Source organism: Hemibagrus wyckioides, linkage group LG26 (assembly GCF_019097595.1).
Source record: "Hemibagrus wyckioides isolate EC202008001 linkage group LG26, SWU_Hwy_1.0, whole genome shotgun sequence".
NCBI classification, from domain to species: domain Eukaryota; kingdom Metazoa; phylum Chordata; class Actinopteri; order Siluriformes; family Bagridae; genus Hemibagrus; species Hemibagrus wyckioides.
Window position 1 is genome coordinate 15,599,463 of NC_080735.1, and position 21,954 is coordinate 15,621,416.

Consider the following 21,954-nt stretch of genomic DNA (forward strand, 5'->3'; position numbering starts at 1 on the left):
AGATATTATTATTATTATTATTATTATTATTATTATTATTATTATTATTATTATTATTGTCACTGTTATTTAAACTATAAGATTGAGTTTAGTTGCCTTGTGACTAAAATTTGTTTATCTATCTATCTATCTATCTATCTATCTATCTATCTATCTATCTATCTATCTATCTATCTATCTATCTATCTATCTATCTATTTTTGCCTTTATCATGTTTTTTTTATAAATGTCTATGACTTATTAGTGGTCAGTTGGCTGCACTTCTCTCCCAGTCAGCTCCTCTAAGACCTCTATGCTTGGATTTGTTTATCTTTGGATGAAAAGCATCTGCTAAATGAATAAATGTAAACTAACTAGAGAGAGTGTTTTTTTTTTGGCACAACCCAATGACAGTTTTCCGTGTGCAAACAACAGATGGCAAATCGCTAAATATACATTAAACAGAAACTTAAGTGACGTCTGAAAATATGTGTATTTATCAATTCTGGAAAAATAAGAGATCAGGAAGTTGATTAAAAGGGATTTGTTTTGTTCTCTGTCATAGTGTGTAATAGTATTGACCCCCCCTTGTTTATTTGTAAATGCATTAATTTTTGGGAGTTTTGAAAGAATTGTAGGGAGTAAAGCAAGCTTTCTTTTCACATAATTGACAAATTTTGAGTTTTGAGGCTTTATTGCATTCAGCTTTCCCCAGTGATTGCAGATGCACTCTGAGAGTTTGGTTTCCCGTTCAGCTGTCAATCAGATGGTATTATGTTATGTAACCTCAAGCCTCCTGACCTGTATCAGCTACGAAATGTGGTCTTGTCTTGTGGTTTGCAGGTTAATGGTTGTGCCCGTATGCAGGCAGACGTTCAATAATTGAAACCTAGCTGTCGGTTCACGAGCGAGCCGTAGATGCAGTGAGGGAACAAGCTCGCTTCTACACTCTTTAGAAAAGGAGTTTCTGTAATGGATAATGCTTCTAGGTCGATATAAGAGTTCTGCTTGAGTCCTTTTTCTTAAAAGGCATACAGTCTCATATATACAGTGGCAGAGCAGTGCAAAATGAAATAACAAAACGACGACCATTCCGACAAACTGGAAAAGGTAGGTATAGTTTGCGAACGGAATTCTTATCTCTGATTGGACAAGACATCTGTCACTCAAGATATACAAGCAGTAGGAAATTGTGTATCTAACTTTATTTCTTGTACATGTGTGGAGTTCTGCATTCACTTTAAACCATTTTTTTTCGATAGTGCAACTTTAAATCTAAGAAAACAACAAGCATATATATTTATATTTATAAGAAAATGGAATTCATTCAATGCTACTTGATGAAGGACGTTCATATGCCATGATTTTGGATTTTGGAGCATATCATGGCATAAAGATTAGTTTGCGATCAAAGATCAAACTATTCCAGATTAAAGGATGTAAGGAGCGCTATAAGAGCAGAGCTGTGTTCATACACACACCAATCCACTTTCTACTGCTGCAGCTACTGCTGAACTTCCTGTATATCCTGAGTGACCAAGGTCTCGTCCAATCAGCTGAAAGGATTCCATTTGCCATGTTGTGTTTTTGGATTTGTTATTTGGCTTTATTTCGTTTTGCACTCCTCGGCCACCATATATACTGTATGTAGGATTCGTTTCAGTTCAGTGTTATTTTGTTTTGCACTTTTAACAATGGACATTGTCACTCAGCAACTTTACAGACACAGAAATTTTAAAAGTATCTATTTATCACTAATAAGCAAGCCAGAGGTGATGGTGGTGAGGAAAAACTCCATTCTGTTTTTCCTGTGCTTGCAGTTTTGCTAATTTAAGTAGTTTCAAGAAAAAAACACAAAAATATCTATGACACATCACAAAAAAAGAAAAGCTGCAAGTGTTTTTGTCTGCAACAATCTTCAACAAGGTTCTTCAATTAGTTAAGGATTCTTAGCCTCCCACATGGGTTCAGTTTCTCAATCCTTTCAGATAAAGAAGCACTGTATTGTTTCTACACTGAATTTTTAAAAAAATAATATATCAGCTATCCCAAAAGGTCAATCTGAAAACCGCTGACATTATTGAGAGCTATATCTTTTTTTTTCTTTATACTCTGATTCTGATTGGTCAGGAGTTCTAAATATAAATCACAGGATTATATTAATAAAGCCTGTTCCTAATCGTTTCTATAGTAACAACTTCACCTTGCATAATGGCTGGTCCAGATTTGGAAGGAGTCTCCAGTGTTAGCATTTTGAATTGTTAGAGATAACGGTATAAAGATGGAGTCATGTATTAAGAGGAGGCAGGTAGGCAGTTTATTAGGAGAACAAACATGGCAAAGTCAAAAACTGAGAGGCAAAAAACAATAAAAGTTTTAGTACTGACAAATTGCTATGGACACTGACCACAAGTTACATTTACGGTATTTGGTAGACACCCTTATCCAGAGCTAATTGCATTTTATTCCACTGAGCAATTGAGGATTAAGGGCCTTGCTCAGGGGCAGCTTGGTGGACCTGGGATTCAAACTCACAACCTTCTGAGCAGTAACCCAACACATTAACCACTAAGATACCACTTCCCTATGTTACAAGAAATGCAGGGGTTTAAACAGACAAACTAATCAAAACAAATGAAGGAAATAAAACAATAAGAAAAAAAACCCCACCAATGACAAAACAGGGGGCGGAGACAGGACAGGAATTAAAACAACACACTTAATCCTAATCCACATAATCCTATTGTTGATTACTTACCTGTAATGGCTCACTTTCAGGTGTTTTATTTCTTATAGATTTACTCTATAATGGTATTATAGATGTTTCCTAATGAATCCATTGTACAGTATACTATATCTTATTTAATATACAAAATTTAATTTGCTTAAAACACTATCTGAATAACAAATTCTGTACCAAATTATCCTCCTGTAATTGTGGATTTTTCCCAGAGGCTGAAAAATGGAATTTGTGTCTGTTTAGTTGTGTCCATGTTCAACAATAACAATATTTGTTTTTATCTAGTATACTAGATACTAAATATACATAAAAAAAACAGCAGCTTTTTTCCCCATATAGATGTTTCTTTATAGATCTTCAAAGTAAATGTTCATATCAAACCCATTTCTGCTCTCTGAGATGCCCCGAGTGCTTGTTCATAAAATTTGTAGGTGTTTATCATCCACCAGTAAAATTCTGTGTAAGATTATCCAACAGAGGGAAAAGCACATGCCTCACACTGAACAGACTCATTTTATATCAGACTCACAGAGATAAAAAATTATTCATTTGTTTACACTGATTGAAAATGTCCCATAAGTCGATGAAACGCTGGTAAAAAAAAATAAGGGTTTGATTTTTGCCTGCCATGGTTCTTTGACGGTATATTCTGAATAGTGTGGACGTAAAATCAAATATTGGCAGCGCACAGCGTGTATCTAGCAAAGTTTGGTTTGTTCAGACTTGGCAAAGAGGATAAATGAGCTTGGACCGCATTGTTGTGTGAGCTCGTCCTGGCTCTTCTCTTATCATGCACTTAGACCGAGGATTTCGCTGCAGCCTAAGTGTGGATTGTTCCAGCTGTTTGGCGGTAGATGTGCTCAAACCCCGGGAACTGCAATGCGTCAGGTTTTGTCTTTTCCCTTCAAAGAAGACAAAGTGTGGATTCTATCAGTATTCAGCAGTGTCATGTGGTGTGTCAGGTAAATATAGAATTTTAAATAGGCGAAGCACCGGAGTGAATAATAAACGAATGCACTTGATACTGCGAGCTGAGGAAGTTTAAAGATCACAACACATAAGCCTTAGCAGCTGGGCTGATTTCAGTGGCACAAAAAAAGGCTTTCTGTGTGTGTGTGTGTGTGTGTGTGTGTGTGTGTGTGTGTGTGTGTGTGTGTGTGTGTGCGTGCACAAGTGACCTGACCCTGCTCAGCTAATCCGCAATGTTCCCTGCACATCACTCCCTTTGATAATTAACATTTCATCTGGGAACCAAAAGGATTATCTTGCTGACAGCGAGCACAATTAGGAACTATTAACGTCAATCTGTCAGGATGCTGGCTTTCTTTCTTTCTTTCTTTTTTTTTTTCCCTTTTCTTTCTTTCATCTTCTCGCTTCTTTGGATATTTATATATTTTTTAAAAAGATATTCAGTGCCAAAGACAAAAAGAATCGTGCAGTCAGCCATATATCTAAAGGCAGTGCTGTATCTTAATCAGGGTTCAGGTGGATCCGGATATATGGATATATGCGGTCCACACACACACACACACACACAAAAAAGAAGCTTTCTAGCTCCCTAGGTGGTAATTTCAGGCACTGATTAAGATCCTGGCTCAATACATAGTATTGGACATTAAGACACTAATGACTCAATTTCCGGAAATTTCCGACTGCCATAAAATATAAAGTGTTTCTGTCATGATGCTTCAAAGATTTTAAAGTGATTAGACTCAAACAAAACGTCAAATAAACTCAAAAATCTCTAACATAAGTAATCATTTGAGAGCTACGACTATAACAATAACAAGCTACTTACGTTTGTATATGATGTGGGCTGAGAGTTTGGTTTGTCATCCATTTATAGCGAGCAGCAATGTTCTCTGTTTTTTATTTTGTGGTGCATTGTGGGATTTTTTTTTTTAGGGCAGGAACGTTCCAGTGCATTCCGAACCATTGCTCTTCATCGATTTGAACGGGACGTGTGATCATCCTCTTTATAAAATCAGATATGATTGTGAAGGTGTGCGGGATTAAATGAGCTGAAGTGTAAAGCCGTATCTGTTCAGCTGCTTGTCTGGAGAACGTTGGTCTGTTTATTTAAAACCTCAGCACAGCGTTGCTGGTAGAAAAGTGATGCCAAGCAATAATCAAGGATTAAAGTGAATATGAAGGTGTAAGTGTTTCTCGCAGTCTAAAAGACTTTATTTTATTTACTTTCTGTCCCGGTTCAGGTTTATGATTAGGGTTCATGCTCATGATGACTGAGAATTAGCTTTTCATTAATGATGTTAGCAAATCAGATAAATAGTACAAGCTGTCTGGCCTAGCTATTACCACTACTTCTACTACTCCTACTACTACTGCTAATGCTACTGCTACTACTACTGCTAATGCTACTACTACTACTACTACTGCTGCTGCTAATGCTAATACTACTACTACTACTGCCACTTCTACTACTACTACCACTAACCTAAACTAGAGTTTATTGGCATGACACATCCTATGGTGACCAAGATACGCAAAACAAATCCAAAAACAAACAAAAAAACAAACGGAAACAAAATAACGCATCTGAAAACCCAATAACAAATCAGAAAACACAATAAGAACTACAAAATATTAAATCCGAAAACACAATAAAAAACAAAACAAAATAAGAAATCCGAAAACAAAATATTAAATCCGAAAACACAATAACAAATCTGAAAACAAAAAAACAAAACAGAAAACAAAATAAATAAATCCGAAAACAAAATAACTAGTCCGAAAACACAACAAGCCCGAAAACAAAATAACAAATCTGAAAACACAATAACAAATCTGAAAACAAACTAAAAAATACAAAAAAAACGAAATAAGAAATACATAAATGTAGTAACAAATCCAACTATACTTACCTTTTCTGGTTTGTCAGAATTTTCATTGTGTTTTCGGATTTCTTATTTTGTTTCATGATTTGTTATTTTCTGTACCGATTTGTTATTTTATTTTGCACTTCTAGGCCACCATAACATCCCGACAGGTTTTCTGTTTGTTTTCTACGTGATTTTGTCGGTTGTTGGATCACATTTAAGGACAATGATTGATGTGACATGATTTATCCACTCTCTATAACCTTACTATTTACTTTAATCATGTTTCCTTGAGCTGCTTTTCTGAGCATTGTTATTGTGTCAAGATCTGATCTATTAAGCTGATCAAACATTATGAAGTGCAGTTACTCAGCAGGTAAAATCTGAGGGTTATTACACTTCATTACACAGCGGAATGTTTTTTTTTCTTTCTTTTTTTTAATAAATAATAGAGAAAAGATCTAGCGCCTTTAATGTAATTAAATCCGGAAATGTAAAGCAACGCTCAGGGGAAGGAAGAGGTATGGATTATGTAACAAATCAATCTCTCTCTCCAGCTCAAATCCAGCTGTGCTTAATGATCATTCTTCTGCATAAATAATGTTGTTAAACATGCTGCGTGATTAATATTGTTTTTAGCTGGTAACTGGCCAGAACTTTTAATGCACGGCTTCCAACGTGATCAGTCACATCAGCAGATTTTAGAAGATCGATACTTTTCTAGGCGGTAGTACTCTGAATCAAAAGAGTGGTTAAGGAAGATCTCATACACACACACACACTTACACAAAGACATTGTGAATTGTTACACTTAAGCCTTCATCTGAAATGTCATGCATTTGTATTCCAAGAGCATTTTTGGTGCATTGTTAATTTCCTGAAACAGTTTTTATTTTTTTGCCCCAAGTGGAAAAAAGCAGACATCAAGTCATAAAAATTTCATTCTTGTTGCATAATTATGTCATTCACGCTTTGTTGATGATGGTCACGCTTGCACTCCAATCCACTCTGAGACAGCAATCACATCAAGTGTTTGAAGGGAAGAATGTGAAGGACAGCTGTATGTCCAGTGTCATTCAAACTGTTGATCTGTCCCCGGTGTTTGGACAGAGCTGCTTATAATGCTGCCGGAAGCTTCTGGCAGCTTCATTTTTTAATACAGACAGAGATTAGCGAGAACCAGTGAGATAGGCGCAGAGAGCCTATGAAGGCCTAGCCTTAATCCCCACACCGGAGACTGCATTAATGCTTAGTAATATCTCTAACCTGGAACTGCGGAACGTTCCGGAATACCTGAGTGAGTTGTAAACAACTTTGTATGGAAAGGTCCAGCTGTCGATTTTAGTCACCCTTTAACAGAAAATTGGTTCAAGTGGCAAGAACAATATACAACTAGTTCCATACAACTAATAAAGTCATGTTATATGAGGTGCCAGTCATTTTGTTTTGTATGTTATTATTTATTTCTGATAAATAAGTGCTGAATTGTTTTTTTCTTGTTCTCAAAATTAAAGACATATGTGGCATAAATATTGGCACCTCCAAGATTTGTTTGTTCGTTCATTTTCCTTCTGTTATTCCTAGTGGGTTTGGTGTTGGCAACAGGAAAGCAAGGTCTGTCCAATCCGTATTCATAGATAGACCCTGATATCTCCTTCTGGTGGCTTGAAAAAGCTCAAATTGGGGCTGAACCAAACCATTTGAACTGGCTCAGGTATTTATTTATTATTTAATTGCCCTCAGGATATATAACACTTGGTTGATTAGACATTTAAACCTTTTGGTTGCTTGTTCAATACTGTGTGGAAAACTGAAAACCTTACCAGGTAAAATTTGCCAGAAAGATGACAGGATGCAGTCTGGGAATTTGAATACTAGGAATTGAGGATTGGACCAGGTAAATGTTTTCCACCTCATTAAACATTACAGAAAGAGACTCTGTCCTGTTACATGCTACAGTCTTTAATAAACACCAATTAACCAGGTGCCAAATTTTGTCCATTCAAAAAGGTTCCCTTTTTCATAAGTAGACTTATTACTGACTTTTATTACTGAAGTGTCAGTGTTATGATGTCTTCATTAAGAAGTAAATATATTTTGGCAATTCTATCCAGACCGAGGCTCTAGGCTAGCCGTTTCAGGGTTCTAGAGTTGCCAATGTTGTAATCCCCCTAGCCCCATGTCAGCATGACCAACTAAATCTGTCCTCTGCTTACACATACTCCTTATCCTATTTACCCTGAACCGTTCTGGTCTATAACTGCACCCTCCGGAGGGGAATCAGGCCAAGTCTGGCCAAGAGAATGGAGCAGACACCCTGGAGGCTGCTGGGAGGCATTGCTAATGGGTTTAAACCACTTGGCTAATCTGTCAACAAGTCGCAATTTTTTGCTCATCGAGTATTTGGGGTTGGTGAGCAAGCTTCAAGCCGATCGGTGCAATGGGGCGTATTTGACATATTTGAAGGAATGATATTTGCTACTGTTTCGTTTTGGATCACTCATCCAAGGGCTTTCATTTTCAGTGGTGGAAAAATTCCCTGTGTCTTGTTTATTTTAACGGATTCATTCTGACACCCAGAACATGTATGTTTCTTGCTCGAACAGCTCCTGAGTGCCACTTTTCACTTAAAACATCCGCGAGATCATATTACAAGTCGCTCAAGACGTCGCTGCGTACTAGAAGACTCTTAAGTGGGATGGATGATTTAGTACTTCATAGACACTGCGAAAGCAATGACATAGGTTCCTGACAGAGCTCTGAAAAAGATCCTGCCATGCTGAGAGTGCATTATAATTATAATTGAGTCATATAATTGAGCAATTTTTTTTCCCCCTTCACAGCAAGGATTTCACAAAGGTCGCTACCAAGCTGTCACTTTTTTCCCCCATATCGCTTGAATGACTTATTTTAAACACCGCAATAAATAGGACACTTTCGGCATTCACATTCCAAAAGAGCAGCCAAAAATGTCAGGAAGTGAAATAAAGGTAATCCTTTGCAAATAGACAAGATGGCCAAATAACCCTGTGAAAAAGCGCACCTTGGATGATCTTTCTGTGCATCTGAAATCTTTTTGATCCGGTTGTCAAGGAGATGGGACTTTGTGATAAGGTGGGAAAAAAAATTAGGGAATATTAGGGGCAGCCATTAGTGCCCTCTGCGCAGAGAAACTTCTTTAGTTTAAGTTTCAGACATTTGCGGAAACATTCTGACGCTTTGGCACAAAGGTGAGGAGGCTATTGTGAAAGAATCAGCATGACAAAAATAACACAAGCAGCATCCAGAAATTCTTATCTCGGGCCAAACAGAAGCAAAGCATCTTGCGTTTAGGAAGAAAATCCAAATGAATGTCCTCCTCTGGGGAGATTAAAGTTAGGTTTTTTTTGTTTGTTTGTTTGTTTGTTTTTTTTTGCAAGATGAAAATGAAGTAATACATTTGAATGTATATACAGTATTTTAATGAGCTAGCAAACATGCATCAATAAACATATGCTCGTACATTCATAAACATATAATCCAAACAAGAGGCTTAACGCTCTATGTTTTAAGACACACAATATTCATTGCTTTGCTTTATTATTCTAAAGGGTCCAGTGTTACAGCGTGTTAAATTTGCGAAACTAACAAAGCTGCAAATTCAAGCATTTTTGGGCTCAAAACTGACAACAAAACTCCAGTGAAATACTGGAAGGACTGGGCTTACACATCTGTGGCTGAAAATGAAGCGCACTTATATTCGGTTTGTGTTTCAGTGACTGTCTTTGTCTTTGGCAGATGCCATAATAAAACAATTAAATACTATTAAATGTGAAGAAAAATTGTATGTCTGTCTGCAAATCATGCCTCCGTCTTCCTCCTTCTGTTACACTGGTGCCAAAACCCGGGTTTGAGGAAAATACATCCACGCCAAGGAGCCATTCACAACAAGATCATAAAAATAAAAATCAAACACAAAGAGAGTAAAAACACACTGCAGAGGATTAACCATTCACACATCAGTCAATCCCAGGACTCTGTTATATGTTCCACTACCTCTTCTTTTTATTTGTTTAAATCAATCCAACAATGCTGAAATGTTGTTATATTCTGTGCCAACAGGATTTCTAAGCACAGGGGATCAGGCTGCCAAAGGGAATTACGGCCTGTTGGACCAGATTCAAGCGTTGCGGTGGATCAAAGACAACATCCAGGCCTTCAAAGGCGATCCGAAAAGGGTGACGATATTTGGATCAGGAGCTGGAGCATCATGCGTGAGCTTGCTGACCCTGTCCCATTATTCAGAGGGTATGTAAAGTTCAATTACTGCTTATTTTAAGCATCATGTTTGTGTGTGTGTCTCTTTTCATTGTGTTACTTGGGTGTCAGATATGGAAGTGGATTTCGGAGTGAGATCCAGGGAAATCAGGGCCAGGGATCTGTTAAATGATGACTATATTTATCATTGAGTTCTTATGGTTAATTGAATTGAATATGTTTAATCTGAACCCCAAAACAAGTAGGTTTATAAATAATCTCAGCTCGATACTAATGTGTTCTGTCAGTACAGCTTCAGGGCCGCAATAAATAACCAAAATGTGATTGTACGAATTTAAATAATGAGCCGTGAACCTAAAATCCTAAATCTGTACTTTATGGATTTATTTTTTTAACAGTTAAAAGTGATTGCACTGTGTCAAATAGCATTTGCACATTTGAGCCTCGTAAGAATCCTCTCCTCTCATGCTAATAAGATGGTAATGAAATGTCAAGGAAGATCAGGAACATCACTCTAAACTGGCTGTCAAGCCTGTCTGATAAAATCTCATGGGTAATAACGCAACAATCCAAAGTTTCCTTTACATTCACAACATTTAACAGACTCCAAAAATATCCTCATGCAGTTCATTACATCAGGCTGTGAGACCACCATCAAGCTCAAACCCTGTTCTCTGAGGTTAGTCCAGGAAAATGAAAACATAAGTCAAGGGATTTTTTGCTTTTCTTTCTATTACCAGACCCTAATTGCTCAGCTCCCGATCTCTAAAGTATGAAATTAATGAGTGACCACTGCCCAAACCTTCAACCTGCTCTGTGAACTATAACTAATGTAATATTCACACTTGTTTTTTTTTTTACCAATTCTAATGGATGAATAATATAACCACCGCAAACTGAAGATTCTCACTTGTGCTATTTTGGAGTGCACTTGGAATTCTGTTGTTGTGTTTAGATGCTAAAAATATCTCTGGAAAGCTGTTTAACCACTTAGGCCTTCGATAGCACAATTCAGACACTGAATACTGTCCACTCTTGAAAGCACTCTGGCAAGTTTTTATTTTTTTCAACCCATTAGAATCTATTTGAATGCTATAGCTAAAAAGCAACACACAGCAGCTTACCTTCCGGTGATAAAAAAAAAAAAAAAAACAGTCCAGATCGAAGTGAAATCTCATAATGGATCAAATGACCTCTGGCAACAGCATCTCTTTCCTCCAGAACCTGCAATTCAATCTGGACTGAGGATGTGACACGCTTGATTAAAATAATGTGTACGAGATGCACAGTACTCCCAGTACTCCCCTGCCTGCTTGTCTGGAAGGGTCAGCTATGATTTATGAATATATTTTGAATTATATAATGCCAATACTGCGAAAAGCACTTACTAGCACATTATTTCTGCTCTAGCTGCTGAGATCTTGAGAAAGATATGTTTTAGACATCGCAGAAATCAAGCATTATTAATATTTATTGTTCATTCTTTTTTCAAAATCTGTCAATATATTGTAATCACACGATATGTACAAATGTCTTAAACACTTAAAACACTTAAAGGAAAACATGGACATGCTTTTTCATGTCAGTTAGAGATAAATGAATACTAATCAATTGTTTGGAATATGCAGATAAAGCAAATAAAGATAAAAAAAAAATACCTTTTATCAAAACTGTGGATCCTACAGAAAGTCACTAGAAATAATGAATTCAGTGGAGACTCAGCATAAGAATTGAATTCATTCTGGAGGCGAGTTCTTAAAGCGAAAATTTGTACTGAGAAATGAATTTTCCCATAACAAATAATGTAAATGCAGATAATAATGTAAATGCAGTTCCAGCCGCCCCAAAATATTACCAATACGAAGCGTATATAAACTGTATGGCTGCTTACAAAGAACTGACCCAAGCCAAGCATTCCATGTCAAGAGTCCTCACAGGAAGTTGTGCCACCAAGCTTTAGCTAAAAATAGAACAGACCACCCACGCCACCAATCTGTCAACAAAAAAAATGCCAGAAAAATCACCTAGCTTTTGAACACATGCTGACAGCAACGTTGGTATCGTGGGTTGACACTTTCAAGCTTACGCTGACTGAAAAAAATTCAGAAACTCGCTTCCAGATGTGCATGCAACTTAGCTGCTGTTCGGTTCGGTTCAAATGCCAAAAATACATTGTATGCTGATGCAAATTTCTTGCATAATTTCAATTGTTAAGGCGAAAAAATCTGTAAGGGAGGGCATTCGTATGTTGAGGTTCCACTATATCATGCCAGGTGAGGGCAAAAATTCATGTATGAAGCTATAAAACAAAGAGCACATTCATTAAGATGCATTTCCATCATTCATTTATTCATCATTTCTTCAGAACGGTATGGTCAGTGTTATGGTGGTTTAAATGAAGCCAGTGATTTGTTTATATTTTGGTATCAAGAACCAATTAAATGTGTTAGAAACTGTTTCTGAGAGATATAAACCAAAATAACCACATCATCAAGAAACAATGTACAGTATTTATATCACAGAATATGCAGAATTCACACAACATACTGGCAGTTCTGGCATTTCTTCCTTTGTTTTCTTTCCTCTGCTGGAATTTTCAAGAAGCTTCCTGCATAGTCATAGAGGTATGTGGCGGCTGAGTGGTTAAGATCTAAATCCTAACCCTAAACCTAACACTGCCACTGCTGGGACCTTGAGCAAGACCCTTAACCCCCTCTGATCCATTGCATAGAAATAAATAAGTTGGAGCACTGAAGATAGTTATGCATTATAACCGCTAGTAAAGACACAGCTTTCGTTACATTTCTGAAAATATAGAATGGACTGAGGGCTCTTTTTTCCTTCTGTGTCACTGAATCATCAGCTCCAAGCCTCTAGTTATCTTTTTTTCTAGGACAAAATCTGCAACATGAATCTACTGCCACGCATGGCTGATCTGACAGAGGTCCAATACAAAGGTTTTATGTGTTTTTGTCAGCGCTCGCCTCAGATGCTCGGTCTCCACAAGGGCTAAATAAAGTGATGGAAAATGAAAGCCGTTATGAAGATACAGATAACTCTGTGCTCACTCGCTCCTCATATTGCCCTGATTGAATCACTAGACTAAGATGATATAAATAGAAAGTATGGGCAAAACATCATGCACACACACACACACAGAGGAACACTTCCTGGTGTGCTGTGGCCTATATACAAAGTGGCAATACAGGGGAAAGTAATTCTTACGCCCCAAAAATGTTCATGATGGCAACATGAACCATTCTCTTCCATTTTAATCTAGTTGCACGACGTGCTTGGTTTGGGATGCATAATGAAGTAAGCCCTGTGAGATTTTCAAGTTACATGTCTGGAAGAAAATAAAAAGAATCCTTTGGAAATGAAGCCCAAGTTAATAGACAACAGCAAATGGTTATGAAATGGGGATATGTTTTGAAATGGAAAAGCGCAGATAACTATAAGTGTTAAATGCAGGATATCAGTTAAAGTTGCTTGTCGATGGGCAGAGCAATTTGGGAATCAAAAGCTCATCTTATCATGTCCAGCTCGTCTTACAGTATATTTTTAATCAGGTCCAAATATCTGTAAAATGAATAAGTTTCAAATCCACCACGCTGGAGTACTAACCTGAAATGACCACAGTGGTCAGAGCAGTTGGAAGTTGGTATCCTCTCATGCCTTTTTCCCTTTGTCCTGGTTTATTCTCTGCACATTACCATTGAGTTTCAGCATTGATCGGAAAAGTTACACTGGTGCTTCAGCTTTTAGCAAAGTGGTCTGAGTGCACTAATGGCTGCTTATTTCTTCCCGTTTGTAGATCTGTTTCAGAAAGCCATCATCCAAAGTGGCACGGCTCTATCCAGCTGGGCCGTCAATTACCAGCCGGCCAAGTACACGCGCTTGCTTGCCGAAAAAGTAGGCTGCAACATGCTGGATACCATCGAACTGGTGGAATGCCTGCAAAACAAGAACTACAAAGAGCTGATCGAGCAATACATCACCCAGGCCAAGTACCACATTGCGTTCGGACCCGTCATAGACGGTGATGTCATCCCTGATGACCCGCAGATCCTCATGGAGCAGGGTGAGTTCCTGAACTATGACATAATGTTGGGCGTCAACCAGGGCGAAGGTTTCAAGTTTGTGGACGGGATTGTAGATAGCGAGGACGGCGTGTCGGCCAACGACTTTGATTTTGCAGTGTCGGATTTTGTGGACCACCTGTATGGTTATCCGGAGGGGAAGGATACGCTCCGGGAGACTATCAAGTTCATGTACACTGATTGGGCTGATAAGGAGAATCCAGAGACCAGGCGCAAGACTTTGGTTGCATTATTTACAGATCACCAGTGGGTGGCACCTGCTGTAGCTACGGCCGACCTTCACGCGCAGTACGGATCGCCAACGTACTTCTACGCTTTCTATCACCATTGCCAGAGTGAGATGAAGCCGAGCTGGGCGGACTCGGCGCACGGAGACGAGGTGCCATACGTGTTCGGGATCCCTATGATCGGCCCGACCGATCTGTTCAATTGCAACTTCTCCAAGAACGATGTCATGCTCAGCGCAGTAGTGATGACATACTGGACGAATTTTGCTAAGACCGGGTAAGTGAAGTATCTCTTAAGCTTATGCTGCCCTTTTCCCAGCTGACGACAGTATCAATTTAATACCTTACCAAAGAAAGTGGATATTCTGCACTTGGAGTGCTTGGAAATGTCGTTGATGCACTCAGGAAGTTATAGTATAGGACAATCATGCCAATATGGGCTCAGAGTTAGAGCTAATTTTATTTCACCAGTGAGTGTTTTATTTAATAGACAGGCAGAGGAAAGGTTACTAAGGTGTCTTTGAGACAGCACTTACTGCTCGAATGTCCAAGACAATAAAATCCAGTCCATCAAATGATGTTAATCAAGTGTTTCAAATGATCTTTATAGAAATATCCTTTCCATGAACTTCATACAAGGAAAAAACAATTAGATTAAAAAGTACCATATTGCTAAAGCAGCGAATCGTCGCCACTTTGACGGATTTTCACTTACAACTTTTTTTTTTTCATTTAAGACTTTGTACACTACCTTGTCACATGGGCCATCCGTTTGAAGATAAATGGCATAGCTCCCAAACTATTTCTCCACTTTTTTGCGTTTAGATGTGACAAACTTTTTTTTTCCCAGTGAAACACTCTGGAGAAATGATCCATGGTATTGTGAAATGTGTGAGCCAGTAGACTCTTGTGTTTCAGAGCACACTTTCCATCTATCAGGGGACCATTAAAAGATCTATGTGTAGTCCTATAATAGAAAGTTTCCCTTTTCAGCAAGGCTGAAATGAAAACAATGATAAAAAGCTAGAAGCATCAGTACAGAAAATGTACTCTCTTCCACCATGTTGAAAGTTTGGACTCCTTCCATGTCAGAAACTGGTGGCTCAAAATTACCTCGGAGTTTCCCAGTCGTAATTACGACTTGTGCAACTTCCCAGTGGGAAAGTGGTATTTATGCTAATTTTGATACCACATGAAGGCAGAATATAAGTGCAGATATTTCTACTACCGAGCTGGTAAAGCCATAAGTCATAATAAAACTTTAAATTACTTGCATGTCGATGCTATGTGGCTAACTTAGCTAGCTGACACTAGTGAGGCAGTGTTCAAATGTTTACTGATCATTTGTTTAATAATATTTCTGAAAACATTGCTTGTTCCCTGCATTGTGAACACACAAAACCATTTTTTGTCAAAGCTACACTTTCAAAAAATATCTTATATTATATCTTAAAAAGCTTTACAACTATGTAGGTAGGTAACTTAGCTAGCTGTTTTTGGTAGGTTTAAAAACATTTCAGGGTTTTTATTGTTGTTTATTGTTTGTTTATTTTATTTTTTTTACCCTAAACATGTCCAAAAGACACAGCTTTGTAAGGCTTTGTAAGCTTTATATGTTGAATGCTGTGCTTTGGGGCTTTTCAGTGCTACGTTTTTTGTTTTGCTAATTAGCATATACCCGCATATGGCTGTGTGAATACTGAGTGAAGTCTTACTACTGAAGTTTTGCTATTTTGTTCAGGGAAAAATTATACCTCACAAGGTCTAACTGCTCTGAGAGTGATCTTGTATAGACACAAATTATGAGTGGATTATGTTTGAATTAGCATTAGCAGCAACTACAATCATATTTACCTGAGAAATTACACGACTGACAGACTCTGTGTCATGGTTTCCAGAGGTTTCACTTCATTTAAAGTAAATACTGTTAAAAATGTATGTTTTTATACATTTTGGGAAAAATATCACAAGGGCTATCAGTTTGGTTTTTTGTTTGTTGTCATTTTCAAGTTCTTTCTTCTTGTTGAAAATCATTTTTCTTTTTGCAGCTGATAAATAAAACTACAAAACAGCCAATAATTGCTTTTTAAAGGAAGTACAGTGAAACCTCGTCATATGAATTGAAATTTTGCAAGAAATTTGCATCGGCATACGAAGCATATTGAGTATACGAATGAACTGAATCGAACCAAACACCGGCTAAGTTGCACGTACGTCCAGGAGCCATTTAAAACTTGTTTGCGTCAGTGGAAAGCCAAGTGAAGCCAACTGAAACGAGCTTACGAATTTTAAGAAAGCTGTTTGGAAAGAGTCAACCCACGATACCACCGTTACATTCGGCATGCGTTCAAAAGCTAGGTGATTTTTCGGGTGTTTTCTTGTTGACAGATTAATGGTGTGGGTGGTCTGTTCTATTTTTAGCCCAAGCTTGGTGGCACAACTTCCTGTGAGGAGCCTTGACATGGAATGCTTGGCTTGGGTCAGTTCTTTGTAAGCAGCCGTACAGTTTCCATACGCTTCGTAATGGGAATATTAGTAATATTTTTGAGTGCCTGGAACGCATTATCTGCGTTTACATTATTTCTTATGGAAAAAATTTGTTTCGCAATACAAATTTTCGCCTCAAGAACTCGCCTCCAGAACGAATTAAATTCATATGCCGAGGTTCCACTTTAGAAGGGTTTGCTGGCTATATATAGAGTATGTTTTGTATATATACTGCATACATCATCAAGTATTGTACATTGTTTTCCATGGCTCATGGTTTTAAATAGTTTTCGTGTACAGTTGTTTGAAATTTCATTTAGGATTTATCACACACACCTAGGAACTTTATACTGTATGCGAAATGAGTTTATAGGAAGTATTAAAAGCAGATAAAAGCCCTCAGAGGTTTAGTTCGAGGTTTAGTGCTGCGCTCGCATTTACTCCACTCACCCTAAGCTGCATTAACCTACATTATATGAAGCTGGAATAAAAACATATTACTAAGCCACAATATATTTCAATGGAATAAAATTAAATCTGGTAGTTATATTCTTCAAATATTCCTGTTTACACATCGCTGCATATAACACATTCTCTATATTGCAGAAAAAAGCCTTGCACAGTAATTCAAGTATGATCAATTTTAACGTCGGGATTCTTCTGCCATTAAGGAAATATACATCTTTTTTCAGCTAGAATGAACCGTGACTGTGCTGGATGTTGCCTCAAGACAAGTTAAATGCAAAAGATGTTGTTGTTTTTTTTTGTCCTCATATAAAAAGCGAGTCATCGCAATGAATGCTGAATGGTATATGCCGCGGGCTAAAAGAGAGAAAAAGAGGAAGATATGGCCAAGTTGCTTTTATTTGGTTATTTTTAGTTGGTTATTTATAACCGTGAACTTTCTATTTTTGCTTTGTACATGCCTAGACATTTGAAGATATTTTAACACGGAAGCAGTGACTGTTCAATTGATATATAAACTTGTGATTTGACTGTTGAAATATTAGACGCTTTATTATTGGGATAATGTGGGAATGTAAGCCATGTCTATGATTCATATAGGATTTGTATAAGCATAAGCAAAAGCCCCATTTATTTATTTATTTGGGTTTATTTATTTATTTGTGTTTATTTATTTATTTATTTATTGTTTTTGTCAAATGCACAAATGTCACAAATTCATAAAACATAAATGATCAAAAGATATTGCATTATTCATTATTATTTGTACATAATTTCCCATTATGTAAGCAGTAATAAATGACAGCACATGTAGTTATCGAACAATAATCACTGTCAGGATGGTGTCATGTCACACAGTCCCTGTTAAGTTCATTCTTTTCCTATCACAACAAATCCTGAAGTGTTTTATTCTTCTTCAGTTACAGGAATTTGCTTCAAAAAGGGCGATTTATTAAAGAATGATGCATCTTAATTTGTATCCATTTTTAGCTACATATGAATTTTTCTTTTTTAAACTGGGGAAATGTTAAAGCTTGACATCTATCTGTTACAAAGCAGTGATACTGGAGACTCCTTCTGAGGGCTAGGAAAGAAAAAAAAAATCACTATATCTACAAACACACTCATCTGTTGTCCAGTTCCCAAGACATTACTATAGAAACAATAACATACAAATAATAACAAGAACAGAGCTGCTGTTATAGACAATTGCCTGACTTCTCTCTCTCTTCTCTCTCTCTCTCTTCTCTCTCTCTCGCTTCCTTTCTCTCTCCCTCCCCCTCCCTTTCTCTCTCTCCATCTCTTTCTCTCTCCCTTTCTCTCTATCCATCTCTCTCTCTCTCTCTCTCTCTCTCTCTCTCTCTCTCTTTATCTCTCTCCCTCCCCCCCTCTGCCCCCCCATCTCTCTCTCTCTCTCTTTCTCTCTCTCTCTCCAAAAATATGTGTGTGTTAAAGAGAGAAAGACATAAAGCTCTTCTCTTCTCAGTATTACTTTTCATTCAAAAGTCAAATACTATACAAAACTTGCTGTAAGTTCATACTGTAACATACAACACATCATGATTGTTCTCTGGTGCCTCCCCCCCCAGAGAGATTTTTCTCAGCCCTCTTCGACAAAAACACGGAATCAGAGCTGAATCAGTGCTCGCTGCTCATTACACTATGTGTGAGCGATTTAGAAGCGACCTGACCCACGACGCCCTGGCATTTATCAAGCATGTTAGAAATGATCTGAACAAAATGATGTAGTGTGTGCCGTACGAGCACGGGGACGGAGGTCAGTGACGAGCAACAGCTAATACAGGAAGCAGAAAAACTCCATTCTCATATATATTTTAATTATATATTTTAATAATCTGTTTTGTTAATTATGAACAAAACAGTTTGTTTTGTTCAGCATCATGTTTAGGGGCGTAAAAATCTAAAGTCCCTCCACTGTGCAGCCATAGATCGTTAACATTAAGAAAGTCATCCAAATGATCGAGTCTCTATCGTGACTTTTATATCATTTGGAAAATCCAGCATCAAGCTGACCCTCATAAGCTCTCAATGCTCTCACAGGTGTAAACACGATGGCTTCCTTCCTCCATGAGGGAAGTAGAGCGTCACGACGGCTTTGTTAAAAAACGTGACACATACATGTGTAATGGAAATCTTGTAGTATTCAATTCAATTCAATTTATTTTTGTACAGCGCTTTTAACAAAGAGCATTGTCTCAAAGCAGCTTTACATGAGAAACAACATAAGAAAACAACAAACACCTGTTGTTTTCTGACCAATCAGATTTCAGACTTCAAAACCTTGCAATTTTGTGTGCAGAATTTTAACCGACGGTTCATGGCTGATGCTGAGACTGGGCAACTGAAGACTTACAGCGATAATGTCACCGTGTGTGAACGCAGCTTGAGCTCCCTCACCCAGTGAGAAGCTAGAAAACTATGTATAAAATATACAAAACCTTGCTTAGAGCAATTCAAAGTTCTATAAAGAACAATGCCAAGAATAAGAATTATTAGTGATAGGTTTTATAGTCATAATTAACAGTAATAGTACACGAAAGAAGCCCTGGTAAGCAAAACGTCTGAAAGTAAGTATCCTGAGCATTGATTTAAACCCCAATCTTTAGCTCATAGCATTCAATAATGTACAGGAAACCTTGTACAGCTTCATGAACTCTTTCTGAACCCAGTAGACACATGGGTTTGGGGATTAAACACCACTTTGTATGCAATTTCTTTTAACCCTCCAGGGAAAAGAGCTATTAATTTGTGAAGCTCATCTGTACTTCATTTTGTAACGTGAGTACCTTTGGATTAATAAGACATTCTAGCTAATATTGCCATCGCTTCCCTCGCTTGTTTCATAGCTCCTCCCTCTGAGGAAGCAGAGTGGAGAAAGAAAGCAAGGAAAGGAAATGAAGATAAAGGGATCGAGAACAAATGTATCGACAAAAAGAGACATTTGATCCGAGAAGTTGGCTTATTGGAAATACGTTTCCTAGTTGTATTATAACCAGATAACTGATCGGTCAACACAATAAATGATCCTTAAATAATAAAACATTATTACACGTGTACTTGCATTCATCCTAAAAAGAAAATCAACTTACTCTCCTTTTAAACTTTATTTATTTGATTGAATTATTCAGTTTGTATATGTGGTTCATGTGTTGTTGTCATGTTTATTTAACAATTTTGGAAGGAGTCTCCGATGTCAGTTTTTAGTAGTAGCCTTAAAAGGTTATGGTGTAAAATCTTAAGTTGAGTTGTTAATCTTAAGTTGTGGCCTTCATTTGTTTGTTTATTTGTTTTATTACTTGTACAAATAACCTAGAAGATATGTAGTTATAATGCAACAACAATGGATAAAGTTGTGGCAATTGTGTATGATGTTGCTGGGGGCGGAGTTTCATGGGCATGGGCGGGACTTACTCAAATACTGAACCCTAACTAGTCACGATTCCTATCTTTACATTTTTGATTTTTAGATATAATATGTGCTAAACAGCACTTTGAAGGGATATTTTAATAATTTTACATCATTTTTTTTATTTTTCTAATTAAAAAGTTTCGTTAAAAAGTTTCAGTTCAGAGCATTATCTAAGGTCTAAGGGACCTTTTTTCTCTTCGTAGTAAATGTGTTCCTTAAAAGGCTTTAGTAATTAAAATACGTGATCAGGCATTTATTTATCACACCTAGTGCACTTCATCCTCGTAATCATTTATACATCCATTTATTTTATTTCACTAAGCTGCGCTTTCTTGTGATTAATTATACTGTCATTAATTTGTTTACTTTTTTGCCATAATTTCTGCATTTTTCATCAGCCAGTTTATTTTGTCAGTGTATCCTACTGCCATCTTTTCCATGTGTGTGTGTGTTCAAGAACCTATTCTGCATGCAGCGCCATGTATCTCCTCTCCATCTTCAGTGTCTATTTAAAGATCTCATTCTCTCGTTCTTTGTCTCCTCTCCATTTCTTCTCTCTCCTCCGATACTCCAATGTAATGAAATCGCAACTCAGAGAATCACTGCAGAGCCACTACCAATTCCGTAGATCACACACACACACACACACACACATGCCTAAGAACATTCTGCTAAATTACTATTGCTAAGCTAGTTCATCATGCCACTAATGACACTATATTGCAAATGAGTTTGTCAGGTGAATCACTTACTCGTGTTGTAGGACAGCGGTCTGTAGATTATCTGCATTCCGGCAGAGATTTACTGCCTTTGTACAGAGTTAAAATTCCCATCGCGTCCCACTGAGTCGCTCCCAATATAGTTTAGGGAATGCAAAACAGCTGGTGACTCATGAGCTATACCTGCATACTGCTAATGAATATGCAAAATAAATTATTAAAAAAAAACCAGGTTGTCTACAGTATTTTGTGGAGTCGCTTCAAACTGCCTCTTACTTCAATGTCTCTCTCCTTTCAGAGAAAGAAAGAAAGAAAGAAAGAAAGAAAATACTGATCGTTAATGTTTGTTTATTTAAGTTTCTGGTTTAGAAAGAAAGAAAGAAAGAAAGAAAGAAAGAAAGAAAGAAAATACTGATCATTAATGTTTGTTTATTTAAGTTTCAGGGAGGGAGGGAGGGAGGGAGGAAGGAAGGAAGGAAGGAAGGAAGGAAGGAAGGAAAGAAAGAAAGAAAGAAAGAAAGAAAGAAAGAAAGAAAATACTGATCGTTAATGTTTGTTTATTTAAGTTTCTGGTTTAGAAAGAAAGAAAGAAATATTGTTTGTTTGTTTGTTTATGTTTCTGGTTAAGAAAGAAAGAAAGAAAGAAAGAAAGAAAGAAAGAAAGAAAGAAAGAAAGAAAGAAAGAAAGAAAATACTGATCGTTAATGTTTGTT

The 21,954-nt window shown here is 37.3% G+C and overlaps 1 protein-coding gene across 2 annotated transcripts in view; it reads left to right on the forward strand.

Moving 5' to 3' along the window:
* Nucleotides 1-21,954, forward strand: part of nlgn4xa (neuroligin 4 X-linked a) — an 81,930-nt gene that overhangs the window by 52,103 nt on the left and 7,873 nt on the right. For both annotated transcript variants that reach the window (XM_058380885.1, XM_058380886.1), the window contains 2 exons: nucleotides 9,658-9,843; nucleotides 13,628-14,417. In XM_058380885.1, the coding sequence (XP_058236868.1) occupies nucleotides 9,658-9,843; nucleotides 13,628-14,417 (976 nt within the window). The remainder of the gene's footprint in view (nucleotides 1-9,657; nucleotides 9,844-13,627; nucleotides 14,418-21,954) is intronic.